General features: G+C 36.2%; 1 protein-coding gene across 1 annotated transcript in view; it reads left to right on the top strand.

Moving 5' to 3' along the window:
- kcnq1.1 (potassium voltage-gated channel, KQT-like subfamily, member 1.1) overlaps positions 1 to 20903 on the top strand; it is a 61653-nt gene that overhangs the window by 35185 nt on the left and 5565 nt on the right. The window contains exons 6-13 of the mRNA XM_087794429.1: positions 2055 to 2183; positions 3952 to 4062; positions 5944 to 6039; positions 6142 to 6243; positions 8221 to 8341; positions 16516 to 16569; positions 16746 to 16830; positions 20583 to 20658. Of these exons, the coding sequence (XP_087650555.1) occupies positions 2055 to 2183; positions 3952 to 4062; positions 5944 to 6039; positions 6142 to 6243; positions 8221 to 8341; positions 16516 to 16569; positions 16746 to 16830; positions 20583 to 20658 (774 nt within the window). The remainder of the gene's footprint in view (positions 1 to 2054; positions 2184 to 3951; positions 4063 to 5943; positions 6040 to 6141; positions 6244 to 8220; positions 8342 to 16515; positions 16570 to 16745; positions 16831 to 20582; positions 20659 to 20903) is intronic.

Below are 20903 nucleotides of genomic sequence, written 5' to 3'. Positions count from 1 at the left end.
TGACCGTGCACCTTAGCTTCCCTTATTAGCCTCAATTATAGCCTTGACCTTTTCATGCTGTCAGAGCCACGGATTCATCGCCATAGGTGAGAATGGGACTTGCATAGGTAGGAAAGAATGCTGGTTCTCATCTGTGAGAACACCACTGTAAAATACACTCATTTGAGATTGCCCTGTGACTTACACAAGTTATATTGGGTTCAATTTACAAACGTTATATTGGATTAAATGGCTGCCACATTAACTACACAAATATACAATACTCCAGGCAAACCCACAATACTTCTTTTTCAACTAATCAGAAATATTAAATACCAAAACATTTATATTAAGCTTAAATGTAACCATTGATTACATTTCTTGCTCTGCTTTACGCTCATTAACATATTAGAATACGCTATGATGCTAGCATTGTAGTCTAACCTTTTTCAAGGTATTTTTTAAACAGCACTGAGACAAGACTCAAGTCACGCTTCTCAAATGTATTAAAGATTGATAGGAAGAGCTTGACACTCGATAAACAACATGAAAGTGTAAATGAAAGTACATCAACTGAAGATGATTCTTTTTAAAATTAATTTAAAAAAAGTTCTTAAAAGGTTGCTTGCTAAGATACAGCAGATCTATTTGCAGCCGTAGCCCATTTTCTTTTCTCGTGAAATATCCCACCAGCTTTCCCACGAGTGTTCGGTTGTTCAGATTCTAGTTGCCACCTCATTTTTAACAGCATCAGTGCTTCGACAGCGTCAGCTCAACACACTGAGCTCTGCTTTTTTGGATTTAGAAAGCCATGACTAATAAAGTCTGAATTGAACTTCGTACACATTAGACAGATTCATTCATTCATTTTCTTTACCGCTAAATCACTTATGGCATAGCGGGGGACTGGAGCCTATCCCAGTCTCCACTGGCGTTTTGCGGGGGACACCCTGGTCAGGACGCCAGTCTGTCACGGGGCACCCAAAGACATTCATTCACTCACACACTCATACCGAAGGACGTATGGTGGTGGATTTTGACCAAATTTTAAGTAGTAACTTATCCATGGTTTCTCTCCCTGTCTGGTTTGAGCTCATTATTCAACTGAGTTTGTCGTTACTGCCACCAAATGTCAGGGAGGTGTATTTTAACTGAGTTTCTCTCAAGATATGAATGTATTTTATTCACAGGCAACCATGTTCTTTTTGTGTTAAGCTGTGTTAATATATATATATATATATATATATATATATATATATATTCCCTGCAATATTTATGTCATAAAAAGTTTCTTCTTACTGAAACTATTGGTAACTCTTAAAACAATAATAAACCCTCTAATAAACTCTCCATCTTATCTCAAAATGAATAAACAATGATTTTGGGACCTAGAAGAACTGCTAGACTACAACCTGTAAAGTGTCTCAGGCTACCTTTTAAAGAAATATTCAAAACTGTTGGCCAATAAAGAAGCAACAGCTGGGAACAGAAAGCGGTTCTTCTTGTTATACTCATAAATAAGAAAACATATTTTGCCTCCACATAAGTGCAGACAAACTTTGAAGAGATTAAGATTTGGGTCATTTAAAATCCCATGTTCAATGAATTAGTTAAAACACAGTGTATCACCTTTTAGACATGTACATACATATAGTGTTAAAAATCTATATTACTGCTTCTTTCTAAAACAAGGTTATGTAGGTCATACGTGTCGTCTTCACCTCCGATGTGCATCAACATGTCCTTGTTCTTCCTTTTTCTGTGTTGCTGACACACGTTCATTTGGGACAAGATCTTGCCAGGGGGTGTTTGAGGAGTTCACCACAGAGAGATCCTTTGCAACTTTCTCTGTCAAAAGTCACACTGTAGCCCGAGAGTAATCAGCGTGATAATGTTCACAGTGTTTTTGTTATCGTGTGTGTGAAAACATAAACTTACTTACAGGGGGTTCAATTCAACTTTAAGATCACATTATCACAGACATTGTTAAGAGTCAAGTTGATACTATGTTTCCCTCTATGATTTAAACTGTTAATTCCTTTTATTGTAATAATGTATTCATCTCTGTTTTGCAGGAGCTCATCACGACCCTATACATTGGTTTTCTAAGTCTGATCTTCTTCTCATACTTGGTCTATTTGGCTGAGAAAAGAGGTGGAAGCGAAGCGTTTACAAGTTACGCTGATTCCCTCTGGTGGGGAGTGGTAAGTATTCGTGATTGTTGTTCATCAGAGTGTAATTGTGTTCTCAAAAATATGAGTTGATTGATGACAGTTTTAACTGAAATGTATTCGAACATTTTGAGCTATAGACGGAGTGAGTTCCTCATTTGAGTTGGCGTCATTTTCCCTGATGAAATGTGTTACTAAAATATAAACACTGACTCTGTATTTCGAAATGTTATTATAGAAGTAATAGATTTTATTAAGGGCTCCTTTCTTGGCATTAGTTCACTATTCAAATGCATATAAAATACCAGATCATGTTAAAATATAATTTAAAAAATAAGACACATTTAGTCATTGGAGGCAGCAGAAAAGCCAGAAAAAAATGTTGTCATGATGGTAATTCAAGCCTTTACACATACACAGATAAATAAGCTCCAGAATGATAAATAACATCATTTAGACTAAAAGAAAACGTTTAGAAATATCACTTTTTATTTCACCTAAATGATATCAATCCCTTTTTATTTGGAAAAGTTTTGATAAAATGTTAAAGAGGCCAAAGAGAGATGCATATTGAGCCACCAGGAAATGGAGAATAGGAAGTCCCAGGGGGCTGACTTCCTGTGGCGACTGCAGAAAGAAAAAAAATTTAAATTCAATCTAAACTTATTCTATTTATTTTTTCTTTTGCCTATCTATTTTTTCAAACCCAACTGGGTGCCACACTTTCTTGTGATGACAGCAAGTGTTAAATGTGTTATATGTTTTCCTATTACTCTCGAACTTTTCCCTCCGGAATTGCATGTTTGTGTCCTGCTCATGTCTGCACGCTGACCCAAACAACACACTTGTTGGTGACATTAATACAACAATAATTAAGGTGTGCTTCGGGATTTAAGGCTCATTACATCACATTGAAAATGCTGGTAGTCTCCTCCAGATATTGACTTCTTGTGGGCAGTGTTTAGCAGATAGAAAAGGTCAAATATAGATGTTTTTAACAATCCATCTTGTTCCGGTGGGTGTTCAGTGACAACTCCTGGGTATTTCCTGTGGGCTGCGACCACAAGTGGCGGAATCAGCAGTGTGGGGAAGACAGGATGAAATTATGTTTCAAGATAATAAATCACCACCCACTCTGCCTCTCACCAAGTTTCGTGACACAAGCAAAAGCGCACAAAAAAAAACAAAAAAGAGAAATAAACAATCTGTCTTACTCCCTCTGAGAAATGTCTTCTTTTATGGCATCTATCTTTTTAACGGTGGCAGGGAAATGAAATATATTGTTTAATAAGCAGGTATGTTTTAGCCATTGATTTGTGGAGATGGATTTTAGTCGTGAGGCAGATGAAAAAGACATTTGTCCAAGAGCCCAGTGGAATTGTGGTAACAGTTGTAGCCTCAGAGTTGCAGCCCACAAATTTCATTAAGATTGAGGTTCATGAAGTTCATTTATTTGTAGGGTTTTCCCCTTGTATGTTTTTGGATTTCTGCCAGAATCTCCCAAACTAGATCATGCCAACACAATGATAAAATGATATTTTTATGAAGTCTCAAGAATCTGAGTAAAAGTATGACAAATGGCCCAATAATTCTTGTTACAAAAGATGTTGGCCATGTGAACAAAAAAGAAAAGTGTTTTTAATGAAGTCTAAAAAACCATTTAACTGTCGATCTCTGGGTGTATGTGTCTTTGTCCTGGTTAATCTCTGTGATCCTTGAAAAAGCAACATAACAAAATAATGTTCAAGTATTTGCTCAAAGTCATGGAATACATCAACTGAGATATTTTGTGTTTTTGCAGATAACAGTGACCACCATCGGCTATGGGGACATCATTCCTTATACATGGATGGGAAAAGCCATCGCGTCGTGCTTCTCTGTGTTTGCCATTTCATTTTTTGCACTTCCTGCTGTGAGTATAAAAGCCGACTCTCGTCCCAATAGTGTTCCCTTGATATTCCGCCTGACTAAGAGAAATAGTGTATAAATGATTCACCTCAGAAGAACAACCAAATCAATCTTATTTGTGTATCAAGGACAAAGTGAAATGGAAAGTTGAGCCTGTTGTTATTTGAACTTAAAATCCTCCTAAATGGACCAAGAACGGATCTAAAAGACACATTTACAACTGAACAAAAACTATTTTAATAGATTGAAACAGAGGATTGACAACTATAACAAAATCACATTTATATTATTAAAGCTTTTTTAACTTTTGTAAATGTATTTCTCTGCGACGATTAACACAAAAGTTTCAAACTATATTTCTAAAGCCACTGATGAAGCCGCCGTTGGCTCCAAAAGTCAAATTAAGTGCAAAAAAGTGACCTGCAACCATCATGCTGTCTCCAAGATGAGCACTTCAATCAATACAACTCTAGCCAAAGCAATTATTGTTTCCTTCCGTGCCAGGCTATTAATCATACATGGCTCTGAGCTTCACACAACCACTACTTTTTATTTGTATATCCTCTAAGTGAAGATTGGATTTGAAATGAAACGATGTAATTCAAACCTCAAAATACGTCTTGCAATATTATCAGGATTCAAGACGGTCGTGAACCGATTCTGCTGTAGGTGAGATTCAAAGACGTGCGGTGAGGTTCACGGTTAGTGAGGCACTGACTCCTTTAGTTTCAGTTTTAATTGTTGTGATATGTTGGGATATTATTCTACATCCTCTAGATCTATGGCAGTCATTGGTTGTGGATAAATATTGATTTATAGCTTCATAAACTTGTCATCTTTAACATTGACATGAGAGTCAAAGCTGAAATATTATGTTTTAATTATCAATGTATTTAAAGTTATGTATTCAAAATCTTTAATCTGCTATATTTAATGATCTGAGACCTTTTAATTGGCTGAAAATCTAAATTTGTTTTAAACAATCAATGGAAAAAGAAAAAGATGAGCAAATGTGGATTTAAACAGTATAGACTATAGAGTATGAACGTGATAGTAAAGGATTACAAGGAAGACGCAACTGATTCAATGCTCTTAATTTGAAAGCCGAGCAATTATTTCCACCTATTAAATGGCGTTTTGGGAATTTGATTGGTTAATATTGTGTCAGGCCTAAGCATGAGAAAAACAAATCATATTCTATTAAAGGCCAAAATGTAGTTTTTAAAATACTCTTCTAAATCTCTTTTTTATACACTTGAAATTCAACTGTTCCTGGTCTTAATTTTATCTGTAGATAAAGTCCATGCGTCTTTCCTTCGCCACACAAACTGCCGTTACTTTGTTGTAAAAGTCCACCTTATTTCCTTTAGCTTTAAAAGTCTCTGCCTCAATGGAGATGTTTGTGGAGGCTCATTAGTGTGTGCCTCCAAATGTATCTTTTCACTGCGGTTGTATTTCCGATCAGCGAAACTAAATAAGACCCTTACAAACATTAAACTTTAATGGTTAAAGACATCAGCCAGACCGCAGAAAACCAAGGCAAATAAATCTGTCAACATTATATTGGCGAATAACTGAATCAGTTTCATTCTGAATCTCTGCATCTGAGACACAGCAACCGGCGCGCGTAAATTGCATGTATCAACACAGTTTGTGATGCATTGAGAGGTGAGGCACTGCCTCACCTGCCTCCCCTGACCGCACATCCCTGGTGAGATTCAATAATAGCCAAACGAACTTGTTAAAACAATATATTTTTAAATTCTAACTCATTTAGAAAGAATTCCATCATCTCGCACAATTATTGCTTGATTTGTTTGCATTTCCTCTTTTTGAATCATCCAGCTGTAGGGTTGGAATTAACAAGCGTTCTGTTTATTCACAGGGAATTTTGGGATCCGGCTTCGCTTTAAAGGTGCAACAGAAGCAAAGACAGAAACATTTCAACAGGCAGATACCTGCTGCTGCAAGTCTCATCCAGGTATTTCTAAATAAAATAAAGAAGCATCACAACGTATCATCCTCTGGGCCTGAATCCTGTTAACACAATCATGCCTCTGTACACATGATCCTGCCGGTGTAGACCGCCTGGAGATGCTACGCTGTGGAGAAAAAGGATTCTGCCACGCTCAACTTGTTTTTAAAAAGGAAATTCAACTTATCTGATTCTTCTGCCAAGAAAATGGTGAGTTACTATCTCAACAGAATATATTTAGCTAGCGTTGGGCAAATTGATTGTAGAGGTTGCTGATGCAAAGGATTCAAAAGTTAATGATAGTAGCTGCCAGGAGGGTTGTTGAGTGTGTTAAAAATAATATAACAAATACAAGAGATTGAAGGGTGTTCAAGTTCAGCTGTTCATTGAAGTAAAAAAAGAAGTGTAAAGACAGTGCAGTAGAAAGAGTTTCTATTTAGAAAACACAATATTTTTCAACTGTTTTGGAAAGATTTTCAGAGATACTCAGAGATGGTTTGCTTTAAATGTGCTTGAATGTCTGTCTAAATCTATAATTTAATTCCCAATATTAGCAATTGTTAACCTGGTAAATAAATACAAGTTATAAAAATAATCTGAAACAAATTCGGTGCCAAAAATTGTGCTTAAAGAATGGATGCAAAATATGAACAGAAACTTTAATGAAGAGATGTTGAATGTTTGCGACAAAGAACATGTATATTGAGATACTGTAGGAACAAGGATGTATTTGTAGTATTGCATAGTATTGTATTGTAGTATATACTTGACTCTGGTGTTGTAGAATTTACATACCACATGAGTCTTGACGAAGTTGTAACTGCTTTCATTTTTTTTTAAACCAAAATATATCCAAACAAAAGCATTAAAAGCTGCTGGAGTCTGTCTGAACTGTATCCTCTTGTCCTCAACCACCTCCAGGATCTCTTGGAATTTAATTATTTATTTTGCTGCAGAGAATGCAATGACTGCTGCCACCTAGCAGTCTAAAGTTTAATTGCAACACAAACATGAGAGAACTATGGTAAAACATGTTCATATACAATTTATTTAAAAAGAAGATATAATTTTTAAACTGATGGCGCCACCTACTGACGTCTAAACAACATGACACTGCTTCATGAAGCTTCATCAGAACATTGCTACTAGTTACTACCATTAATGTCTGAACTGGTGTTAGGTTAGGTTAGGTTAGGTTAGGTTAGGTAGAACTTTATTGATCTATCTTGAAATTGTTTCATTATAGTATTGAATATCAATGCCCATGCCAAGTCCTCAAAATCTTTAAAATGTGAAAATCGATATTGAATGTGTTCATGTGCCAATGTTGAATAATATTTAAAAAAAAACAATTGTTTTTAATGAACCTTTAATATATTAAAATACAAATAGCTTTTTATAACATAGGAAGGTTCACAGCTCAGCAGGGGGATCATTAAAGCTTTATTTTAATCCATAATTTAGTTAAAATTCCCATTTCCTTTGTTATCTAATATCTGAATATGTGCTTCGCTCATTTCAAATGAAACTGAATCAGTATTTTCAATGTATTAGAATCACAGCTGGATGCTTTTGATTGAGATGAGTTTGATTTATTCATTATATTTTACAAGTGCACGGTGGGTAATTTCCAGAGATGATTAGGTTTGAGCAATATGTGCCGTAGTTTGACAATATTCCAGAGGATCCTTTTGGCTTATCTATTCCTCTCCATATGCTCACCATGCAGCCTGAAAACCTTTTTCTATTCCTGTTTCACACGCAATCATGTTTAGTTTTTAAAACTAGTCGAGGCCAAAATGAATTAAATAATTCTATTTCTTGCATTGATTGTATGAATGCTTCATGTCACACTCCATGTTGACCTTGGTCTCTGCCAATCCATTTCGAAATATGTGTGTCTAAAGCTCGAGGTCAAAAGGAATGTTGTGTGTGGACTGCATAGGTACTACACAAATCAAGTCAATCTCATGCAATATTGATCGCTACCAACTAAAAGTGCCTTCGCAGTTCTTTGTTGCGTCACCTTGAGAACAAAGACGCGCCAAAATTAGAAGTGTTAAATGTTTCAAGTGCTAGAGGAGAACATCACGAAACTGCTCCTGGGGCACCGAAGTGTAAAACTCAAGTCATGCTTTCTAGGTCACTTTTGTCTTTGCTGATGCATTTGCCTCTTCTCGTTTGCAGGGGAAGTCCAAGAACAAGACCAAAGTGGTTGAAAGGGACAATGGTGCAAACATGTATCCCACAGTTACATTTGACGTTGGATGGGAACCTCAAGTGGTCACCAATAGCTCTATTGGAACAGGTATTTTAAAAAAAAAATATATATATATATATTGTGTTCTTGCATGTTTAATATGGAATGTTAGCAATTGCAATACATTAAACTATTATCAGTTTGGCATGTATTGACATTATTAAGGATTGAGTGATGAAGCAGTACCCTAACTTTTATGGCGCCCTCTAGTGCTGGTCTGATGAAGCTTCATGAATCAGTGTCATTACTTTCAGAGCCCACTAGATGGACAACTGTTCTAATGAAACATCACATCATTTTTAAACATCTACTGACCACTAAACAACATGACACTGCTTCATGAAGCTTCATCAGCCCATCATTCGCGCCCTCAGTTTTAAAACAATGTGAGGTTTCAATAGAATATATTTTAAAATCAATAGATCATAGAGCAGAGAGTGCCATCTAGTGGACTCTGATAATAATGACACTGTTTCATGAAGCTTCATCAAAATGAAGACTATTCTGTCACTGGTCAGTATTTACTTAACGACAGACATAATAAGGATATTTTAATTCATATTATTGTGCATCAATAATAAAATAGCAGATATCAGAACTCAAGGGGGGTGAAGAGGAGAGTGCAGCCAAGGTGGAGCGAGAAGAGACGACTGACAAAAAAAGATAATTTGTTGGAAGTTAAATTGTTGGATAAATACTTTTAGAAATAGAGATTCTAGGTTAAAGGAGAGGAGGGAAAAAAAAACCTCTCAGTTGCTGTGGCAACCAAGGATTCAAGGTGAGGGATGGAGTGAAATTTGTTTCAGAGGTGCAGTGAGGACGAAGCAGCATAACAAACGGTACAAAAAGAAAGCATTAGTTATAATGGCACTAAGAAATGAGATCTGCCTGAAAGCTGCGTTCAATTTTCTTAATGATTCACATATCTATAGGTTTTGGTTTCACCAGTGTGGCATATCTAAAAAACAGACCCACATGCACTTTTTTAGACACACACTCCGAGAAGAGGCACCGCTAGGACATTGCAGTCCGGCTTATATATTTCCACTATTGCTCAACCCTGTCATTAAAAGACACAATACCGCATAGAGATATTTAAAGGCCCCATTCGAGACATTTTAGGGTTGTCATAGCGCAGATGGTAGAGTGGTTGCCTGCAGTCCAAAAGGTTGCAGGTTCAATCCCAGCTCCTGACAAGCTTGTGTCATTGTGTCCCTGAGCAAGACACTTTACCCTGATTGCTCTTGATGGGAGATTCGGCGCCATGTGGTGCAGCCTACTCCCATCAGTATGTGTGAATGGCTGTCAAAGCGCTTTGTGACCCTGGTCTAGAAAGGCGCTATATAAATAGAGATTATTATTATTATTTTCAAGGAATTTCTTTGCCATTCCATTCACCAGAAATGAAGCTTCATCCAATAAAGTTTACAAGGATTTAAATGGAGTGAACATTTAAAAAGTGCGTGAAGAATGAATTAGACATTTTGTATTGCTTTTCAGTCTAGTTACTATCATTTATCAATGTTCAAGTTCATTGAATAAAAGTTCTGAACCCATTCCATGAGGTTGTAGAAATCGTATATTTCTGTGCAGAATTTTACCGGCCACTTTCAAAAAGAAAATCTTTAAATCTATCAGGACTGCAAACACATTACTGCTACTGTGGACTGAATAGACAGAAATACTGCCCCGTTGAAATCTCTAAAAAAGATCATTTTATTGTATTTCAACATTCTTATTTTATTTATTTAGTTTCTTTGAATCAATCATTTTTGCAATACAACTTTTTCCATTTTAATATGACAATGAATCTATTGCATATTTTCAATGTTAAAAGAGATAAACTAACTAATGCCTGGTTATACATGTACTATTGCATTTTGAAAAATAATAGCGTGAAGTAGCTTGTTGTAATAGCAACTTTTGGAATTATAATCTTAACGGAACTTTGAACTAGTTCACATAGAAAAGGGAACTTTCCCAACACGGGGCGCTATCATGGTACAAAGTATTGAGACCCATAAAAGACAGATAAAACTCCACAGGGTAACACTCTTACTGGGCTAGACTGCCTCCTCCAAATAAAGTAAATTCAAGGACCATTCCACTCCAGCATGCGTCCTCTCACGTGTCTACTCAACCACACTGTCTGATAGTCAGTCATGTGTAGCGTTCAGCCCCATGTTGGGCTCCACTGTGGCGAATGGCTACTTTGGTAAAAGTGCTTAAAATGAACATAAATTGTCTCAGAGATCAGTTTCAACACACAAACTTGGGGGAAAACACTGTTGGGATTCCTCCCTCTGGTTCGCCACACATCACTGCTCTACTGCCAACAATGTTCGGTTAAATCTTTGCTGAAGTAAAGTTGGCAGCAAACAGCAGACATTTGTATTTCACTGCTAACGGAGCATTATCTGCTGGAGATAAATATTCCTGGGCATCATTTGCAGATACGGGAAGAACGCAGAACAATATCTGAACCGCAAAGATCGATGAGCAGCAATAAATTTAAGCCTGATGCAAAACGAACTGCACTGAGATGAACTCCACACATCAAAGCAAAACCTGATCGATACCCAGGAGATGACAGTGGTGGTAGGAATCGTACTCCATCATGTGCTGGATACAGTAAGTCAGCACAGAGTGGATGACAGGCCATTTTCTGATAAGCTTCCTTTAAAACACTTGTGTTTATCTGAATCTAGACTGTTACCGCTGCTTGATTTTGACTCATGAGAGCTGTTTACAATCTTCCATATCGGAGAGAAAGTTTTAAATCTGAGTTTATGGAAAATCAATACGGTCTTGATTACACAGCTTCACAGCTGCATTAGATGCTGTGGTTCAATATCACTCTCTGGTGGTTCACTCACTTAGATTTGGATAATAATTGTTGAGTTGGACGGTGTATTAAGCAGCTTTTGTTTCGGTTTATCAATTGTATTTACTGTTTTTCAGTCGTTATGTATAAATCTGCAATAAAACAGCCATACCTGCATCTGTTATGAATTCAGGGAAACTGTCCACAATCTAGTTGTTATTGATTTTCATTTGTTATTTCTGTGTTTTCACAACACCATTGAAAAAGTGATCACTGAAGACATGCTAAATATATTTTAATACCATGTCCAATACAGCAGTTTTGCTATTTTGATAAACAACATTTATTATAATATGTTATTTTTATATAATTTACTGAGAAGTGTGATCATGACTTTGGCCTGACTTTGCCTAATATTGTGGCGACAGCTGGTACTAATGGTCAGTCTGATTTTTAATAAGAAGTTCCCCCTTTTCTTTCATAAGCGCAGCTGTTAGTAGATATTGTGCATCCAGTACCACCCTTTTCCCAGTCCTACTACAAATGTAGATAATAGATATGTTTATAACTGTAATTTAAAATCACCCAACAAATGGAGCCATTACAAGTCTATTTACAGTCCCCTGTAAATGCGGTTTTAGAGGTTCTCCAGGCTGTGTTTGCACATGAAAATGAAATTAATATAGTGAAAGTATACACTAAAAGCATTTCCGAATTGAAAGTAGCTCTTTTGATTTTTTCTTTAAACACGCCTGGAGGAAAGCTTAGCAACTAGATGAAAATGAGTTGAAGCTGAATATCATCCACTCGCAAATGTATTAGGCAAGAGTGCCAATGAATCCCCGAAGAATGAAATGTGCTACGGCGCCTCTGTTGCAACTTCCTGAAAGATGGCCAATGAATGTTGATTAAATCCATAATGCATAAGATTCTCTCCTATGTTTTCAGAAAGGAAGCTTTAGTTTTGAGAGTTCAGAAATGTAAGGAAAGAAATGCCTTTCATGTCCGGTAAATGCGTCCCTCCATCTGAGGTTTTCATCAAAAAGGGAAGAGATTTTGATTAAAAAAAGTAGAGTTTGAGTTCAGTCCCTTTGCTTTGAGTGACAGGTGGGATATTTTCTCACACTAAAATTGGACTGTAATTCTCTGAAAACTCATTTTCTACTATAGTTAGATACAGGTGGTCAGGCTTTATTTTTGATTTTAATGGGAAACCTTGACTGTTTAGAGTAAATCTCTATTCCAAAACCTTTTTTTCACCACTGACTAATTATTTTCAGCAAAAATAAATGACATGACCGCCAACAAAACAAAAGTTAAGTGCTTAAGTAAACATGTCAGAATAACGCTGAGTCAGCAGTAGCTCTGCGCAGGTTTCTGTGCAACAAAATGGTTTATACTGTGTGTTACTCAATTTCTCTAGTTTAAAGGATTATTTAACTTAAACACACGTCCTGGAATCTCAAAGCTTGTTTGGCTTTGGAGAATTCTTGTATTGTGAACCCCAGAATTGACAGGAATCCGCAAAGCGAGATGAACGATTTTAAAATATATTTTCATAAATATTTACAATTACAGACTTTCACTGATACACGTTTAAGATTAGTATGCATTGTAATGAATTATTTCTCAGTTTAACATTTTTATAAACATGTTTTTTTAATGAAACTCATACATTATTAAATTCAATAACCAGGCTTGAAACAGTTTATAGAGTCAAACTAAAACTAGCTTCACATCTAGTTCGCTCTTGATGAGTTCACCAACTGTTCATGCAAAGTGCTGTGCTTTCAGAACCCATTACATTCTTTTAATTGTGCCATTCGGTCCAGACTCGTTGTGTATTCTCTGTGTGAAGAAGAAGATGGTGTGTGTTTGGGCATCAGTACTGCAGAAGTGCTGAGAACTTATGTGTCTACAGATCACACTTATAAACATAAACACACACATTATAAACTGGGCTGATGGTCAGAAAGTCATGCATGGATAGATAACAAGAATGTAAGTTTGTTTCGTGGCGTGAGGTCAAAGGAAAGGGAACATGTGGAAGGAAGAACAGAGGAAGCTTCAGGAATTAATAGCTTGAAGCCAAAGTGCCCTTGAATGCTCCTTTTGGGTTTTCTCACTTGTTATGTGTCAAACAAAACAGATCGCCTCGCCACAAATAAACTACAACTGGGGCTCAGTCATGTTTTTTTTATTTTTTTCAGATTTCTATGAAGATGTTAAAAAAAGACATTAAACAAACTGATATACTCTGTAAAGCTGGTATTACAACAATATTCTTTGATATCGCTTGACTTGACAGGGCGTCATCTGCTTTACTTTGAATGTGATAACACTGTTTATGCATGAATCTGCCAGTGCTTTCATGGCCTCTGAGTGAAGCTGCTGGGATTTTAACATCACAAATGTCTCAGACACTCAAAGACTGCACAAACTTGTTTACAGACTGACAGGAAAGGGATTATATAAGTCACTTTTAATGACTCATTGCTTGTTTGTTTTTGTGTTTTTCTCTCTCCCACATATAAAGACCTAAAATATTGTATATATATATATAAGTGTGTGATAAAAATCTTTACATTAAAAAGCAATGACTGTCAATCACTCATGGGAAATAGGAAACAATATAGATAATCACCAATTATTTATATACCTTTCATTATGCAGTTAAAATGGAAAAATAAACAACATAACATTTGATTAAAAAATCCAAGAATATATATTAATCAAGAAAATATAAATCACATTTAGGTCGAACACCCACAACCTGCTTTCCAGTCTTTACATGATGTGAAAGTGTAGCCTTATGCCCTCATTTTTAAGTTATTGCTGTTTCAATTTATATCGTTCAGGAGCTTTAATTCACTTTTTGGTTTCTGACTTGACAACTATGTGGAGCACATGTGTGGCAACAAGCTGCTGGTGACGCACAAATTGTTCTGCAGCGAGGAGGGAAAAAATAAAGAGATGGAAAATCATATAAATACAGGAAACTTGTAATAATAATAATTGCATAACCATTTAGTAACTGCTGACTCTGATACAGTCTTGTTGTTGGGTTAAAAGTGCTAATGTTTTGATTCAAGTGTGTCTTAAATATATGTTGGACCTCTATTGTACTCATCAGTATGTGTCTGTTTGTACAAAACTCTCTTTTTAATTAAATATATTTACATTAGAAAATGTGCTTAAGCCCCGCCCACTGAAAACATTTTTTTTTTGGGAGATGAAATCTTGTTTACCATAACCACACCCACTATATTGTGATTGGTCAGGCAACACTGTGTGTGTGTCCAAAGTCTCCACCTCCAAGGGACTCGTTGTAAAAACAAAGTGGGCGTGATTAAAGCTGACTGGAGGAGGAGTGAAGTCATTATTATGTCATTATTTGGCGCTGCTCTCGTAACCTCCTGTTCGCCGAGATTTCAGATGAGAGAGAAGTTTGTTAACTTTAAGACATGATCATGATGAAGGACTTACTGTATCTTGCAGAGGAAGACATTTGAAACACGTTAGTCCGTAGAGTGAAGTTTTCACATTAGTTGCCCTTTAATGTTAATTCTTTTCATGTATTTTTCATCATCTATATAATACATGGATGTGAAATCAATGTTATGTTTCAATCTATAATGTGCTTTCTTCACAAAGTAAACACCTCTCTCTGTTCTCTACACCTGGAGCACTCATTCAAACACACAATAAGGCTTCTTGAACCTTAACTATTTCCATTAAAGTACGGATCTTCAAGGGTTAATTTATAGCTTCTAGTGAAGAGATGAAGAAGACAGATTCGTATGTAAGCAATCATGGGAGTTAAATGTAATTTTATTACATACTGTTCCACTCCACTGGGTCAACATCAATTAAAAAAAACAATAATTAACTAAATTAAGCTTTTAAGTTGTGAGAAGAAACCAAAATAACATTTTCGAGGAGCTTACCAATGTTTACATTTGCACTATGCGGGAGTGCCTGGAGGACAACCCACACAAGAAAGAGTGTATGTTCTTCCCAGAGTTGCCTCAGACCAGGGATTTCTGGCTTTGAGCTACATTAGTAATCACTATGTCACCGTGCTGCCTACAGCCAAATAGTCCATCTTCAATTACCGATTCAAAGTTCACAAAAACAGCCCATGGTAGGGCATGTGATGTTTTAATAAACAAACAGAGGCACTAAGAGAAGCTTAAAAAAACGTTTTTATTAAAACAATTTTCTTAAACCTTGTGCTATCTCAGAATCAAAAAAACACATTTGTTTTAAGGCCTCATGGTCCCCTTGACCCGGAGATAAAACAAGGGCTAAGAAAAAATGTTATCCAAGCTCCAAAAAAACTGAACCAGGTGAGGAATTTTATTTTATTATAAATTAATAATTTCAGTATACTTTAAACGAAAACAAATGTTTGGAAATACTCTTTATATTTTAATCAATGCAAAATTATGTTATTTATATATGTTGTTTTAAGTGAGTTTGTATATATATTCTGGAATAAATTATTCAAGTAAAATTAAATTTGTATGTTACATTTAAATTCAATAACTTGCTGTAAAATGACGACTTCAAAATGACATTTTTAAATATTTTTTAATGGGATAAAACATAATAACTTAATTTAAGTAGATGGAAATAGTTAATACAGTTCAATTGAACTCTTTGTTATCATTTTTGAATGTAAGTAAATAATGTTTATTATGTATTATTATTATTAATAATACGCTAGCACGAGATGTTAAATCCGGCTGGATTTACAATGAATATGGACACAAATATTTGGACCATCAATATCAGGCTGCTCACATTTTTCGTATGCTTTTTGAGGAAGATTTCTGTGTCATTTCAAAGGTGCATTATTTACTCAGCGACGGTGCCTCTGAAAGTGAAACCGCAGGGCCGTATTAAAAGTTGAACTGGCTCTCCTCTCCTGCTGGATCCCAGTACAACATCCAGATTTGCATATCGTTTTATTCAAGTTCAATGAAAATCAGTGTCTTTGATTCGATGCTAAATTGAGTCTGTAGGCTCAGCAGCTTATCTCCAACACACCGCTTTAAGCAATGAATCATTTAACTTAATTTCCTCACTGCCATCTGGTGTGTGGTCGGATGAACTTGATGCACACGGCGCCTGTGGGAGAACAGAGAGCCTGTTTTTAAATGTAACGTTAAGAAAAAACAGTCAGCTCCAAGTAGTTTTCTGTTGTCATTTGTGACACTTAAACACAGTTTCACTACCAAGCGAGTGAACATTTAAAAATCATGAAACATTTAGCCACCTGGCTCACGTCGTCCGTTACCTGCCAGCTCTCCTTCTCGTCAAGATCGCTTCGTCAGAGCTCATCCGTGCTCTGTTCCTGGTATCGGATGTTTAATTTTCATTATATATGTTGCAGATCGACAGCAGTCCGGGGTGCCATCGTCTCAGCGGCTTCCACCAACAGCATCTGGTAACATACCGCTGGATTGCCTCTATCGTCGACACTTATCACATCATTTGAGGCACTAATCTGAGTCTGCCGAGACGTCATGTGTTACTTCTGTTATATCAGCCGTCATTAAAAAGAATGGCTTCATGTTAATTCCAGCGATCTGTTCAATGAGTTTGCATCTTTACGTTCTCAAGGACAAATGGAACAGGACTCCCCAAGCCTCTCTGATCAGGAACCGGAGCTTGACAGCCAACTTGTTCCTGCAACACGACCATCAGAGTGAGTTGGATTCAACTGTAATTAACTATTATAGCCTCTCATACCCCGGAGCGCTCTCAGGGATGCTGCGATAGGACCGCTCATTTGGGGAAAACAACACTGTTGTGGCATTTTCCGCAGCATGATAGGATTGTTAAATACAACTCGCTGCTGCACAGCGAGCGAGACTCATCACACATCAGACCTGTTTTGTGTAAATGTTGTGGTGAGTAATACAGATGGAAAAACACATCATTTAACATGTGTTGCTACAGTGGTTATTTGCATCAATACGTAATGTTTCTGTATCAAAATTGAGATGAATTTAACAGGTTTTAGCTTTTAAGTAATGCTTTCACTAAAAGCAGGCAAAAGACATTGACAAAAAGCGACAAAACATTGGCCAACTGAACTGAACAAATGATATACTTGAGCAAAACACCATAGAAGTTTGACGTCACGACAGAGTCTGACAGACAAAGGAGGGTTTTAAACACACAACAATCAAGGGGAACAGGGGTCAGGTGAGACGAAGACACAGGTGACACGAATCAGGAGCACAAGAAGAAGTTAACAAGACAAGAATCAGGACTCCACAATAAAACTAGGAAGTGGGACGAAAGGGAACTTAAATAACAGGATGACTATAATAAACTGGAAATGCACTGAGACAGCGCATACCTCCACCAAGGAGATATATTTTTTATGAGATTATATTAATAAAACACAAGATATATTAAAATCGATTAAAAAAAACAATTTCCATTTCAATTTGTTTTTAAACGATTTCCCCTAATCAGGACCTGATCGAATCCATGCCACTATACTATAACACTATAGCCTGTGAAACTGACATAACAGAATTCATTGAGTTGTATCATGTAACAACCCTAAAACAATGTAGAATTTGCAATAGCAACCACATCACTTTAGGGATTCAATGTATGCTGCTGCTTCATCAATTTTTTTTACTTTTTTTTAATGAATATGTGAACAAAAGTAGTGCAAAACCTTGAGAATTCAATGAAAACCTTCCTAAAGTCAAACATCATCACACGATTTCTCACGATTCACACAAAGTTTTCTTTGTAATATGTTCAGAACTTCTTAATGATACAGACACAGAAAAAAAGAGATAAAATCCGACAGATACACGCCAACAATCACAATAACATCAGTGCTAAAAAATGAATAAATAACTTCGGAGAACAGCTTACAGTGATCCACACATTTGTTCTTGCTGGAACAAAAGCGATGCAATGGCATCAGTCTTAAACACACAATTCAATTTCAGTTCATGAATTGCTATTTGACGGTCGGTTGATATGCTAGGCTATAATATCACACACTTTATCTCCCTAATAAAGGGATGATGGTGAGAGAGGCTGCAGCCGATCAAAACAACAAATCAAAATTACAGCACAGACTTCATTCACCCCGCTCCTTTATATGTTTTAGACGTGCTTAAATAGATTAAAAGTGATGCAGCTGAAATCTAATTCGGTGTGTCAGGTCTAAATGGAGAATGTGGCGAGCAGATCGAGCTTCTGTGATTTAAGGGTTGAGCAGCTGTGTGCTGATGGAACGTTCTTTTAATGTATTTGGGTCTGTTCCATTTCCATCAATTCATTATGTCACGAGGTACCTTTTGAGATTCAATCCTTGTCTGAAAAGCCCTCACTGATGAGATTTTTAGATGTGAGTTATATTCTGTGATATGTATATACAGTATATATATATCACAGAATATCACTCTCATCTATTTGTATTGTGTATTGTATTTTATTTATTTAGATGCAATTCTGACAAGCTAGAATGTGTTGAATAGTAAATTCAGCAAAAGGAGTTGTGAGAATGTGCAAAATGTGGCACACTCTGCTGCAAGTAGAGAGATACTGGAGATTTATTCATTTTTCACTGCAGCTTTATTAATCTGAATTCTTCTGTATGTGTACCGTGAGCTTCACAGCTGAGCCTTCCCCTCAGCCATTACCCATAAAAACAAACATCAATAAAACTCTCTGCAACAAGAAATCTACTCAGCCAGTTGCCCATGAATAGTGCAGATAATTTCCTGCCTTAAAATGCCTCCCATTTTATTTTGACACTAACTCTGGAATTGGTCTTCTGTATTCTATAACCTTGACCTGAAAAAGGAAACACCACCAAGTTAGCCACAACGTAACTCATTTTTGTCTATATTTAAAACTCCCCCTCTAACCACTCTACTGAGGCAACGATTGATCGTAAGACTGGACTCTAATTGCTATTATTTGAAATGCATTATCTTTATTTCATATCATGCATGTCCCTCACCTTGTTAGAGATTAAAAGCTCCAATTAGAACAAATTGTCAGTTTAGATGCACATTAGTGAGGCTCAGATAAATACACATCCATCCTGTGTAATTAAAGTGAAATATGGCGGACGGAAATAAAGTTCTCATTTGATGCGAATGTCTGCATTGAGTTATCTCTATGGAAACAGCAGAACAGTCGTTACTGGTCTTCTGCTGCATACATCATCATGCATAAAACCTAACTTGTTTTCAGCTTCAGGAATGTTAGACAAGTCTTTGAACAATATATTGACCTGAGGTTTCGCTTTAAAATATCAGTCGTGCAGAGTTAAGCAAATGTTCTGTCTGGAAAAGCAGCATATTAGATGTAGTGAAGATTTGTAAAACACATACAAATCCAAGCGATGAAAGAAAAAGAACAGGAGTATGGATGTTCTGACCCATAATGCTGGAACGGAGAAGCAGGTGGCAGATGAACAGAAGAAAATGAACAAAATAAAAGCAAACACAAACGTGTTTCTTATTTAGCTATATTTGTGGTACAGGATAATGACACCATGAATGTAGCTAAAATAGCTTGTAACGTCATTGCCATTGATTAATGCATTGTAAACAATCTATTGATGAACCATTACTGCCATAAGATCTTGGTCGAATAAATCCTCTTCTCAGTATTGACTTCCATTATGTCTCTGATTATATGTTTACATGTTAAGTGTGTTAAAGACTCTCAGTTGTGTTGCCAATAAACCTTGACAAAACATAATTTGATTTACAATCAATAACATCCATCTATCAGCTTTGATCACACAAGTGTTCTTAATTAATAATATGTACTACCTTATTAGATTCCTGCCTGTTTTTTTCTGTCTGTTACCAAATAACTCAAATATTCTTGCACCTTTTTAAAGGAAATGTTGTTATTGGGTTCATGAGTTTACCAGAATTTTGAGGAGATTTGACTGAGATTGACTCCATTCAGAGCCAGCAATAGACAAAGAAATAAAATAAAATAATAAATGAAAAGCATAATTTAATAAAAGAGAATACAATGAATCAGTAAAATAAATCCACATTCAATAAGTCAAAATGTGCTCGTTATAATATGATTCTGTAAATGACAAATAAAATTAGAATGATGTTTTAGAGTTTCACTCATTTGAGCAACGAGAAGGTCATGACTTGAATCTCCAGACAAGCGGTATTGATTTTGATCTTACTGTCAAAACCTAGATTTTATAAATGTGACACATTATCTATACAAATCCTGTGAGGCGGGGGATTTGTCATCATAAGCCAGACTTCTTAAATAACTGTCAACTGCAGGAATGGACTGAAGAAACGTAATAATGATGTGAATGAACACACATTTTTATAGCTGAGAGGTTTTTAACTGAGTCACAGTGGATCTAAGTCGTTTTCAGATTGTACTGGTGCTGTGATCCTCTTCATGTTTATGACATATGATCCACAGGTTGACCAATTCTCATCGGAGAGCGATCCGAGTGATTCAGAGGATTCGCTTTAACGTAGCGAAAAGAAAATTTCAGGTAAAGACCAAGTGTAAGACATGGTAAACTTTTAAACATCTTCCTTATTATTTAAACATAACGTTACGTAACGTTGATTTTTAGCAAACAATTGACTAAGCTGTTCAGCCTCTGGGGCTCAGTTGGATCAAAGAGCAGTAGAGCTGGATGTCATCAGCAAAAATGTGGTAAAAAAAACATCAGGAAATCTTCGATTTTACCCAGGGGAATCAAGTACAGCAAAAATAATAAAGGACCCAAAACAG

Source organism: Callionymus lyra, chromosome 6 (genome assembly GCF_982586985.1).
Source record: "Callionymus lyra chromosome 6, fCalLyr1.hap1.1, whole genome shotgun sequence".
Taxonomy (NCBI): domain Eukaryota; kingdom Metazoa; phylum Chordata; class Actinopteri; order Syngnathiformes; family Callionymidae; genus Callionymus; species Callionymus lyra.
Note: the sequence above shows the minus strand (reverse complement) of the source record. Positions and strands in the feature narration are given on the sequence as shown.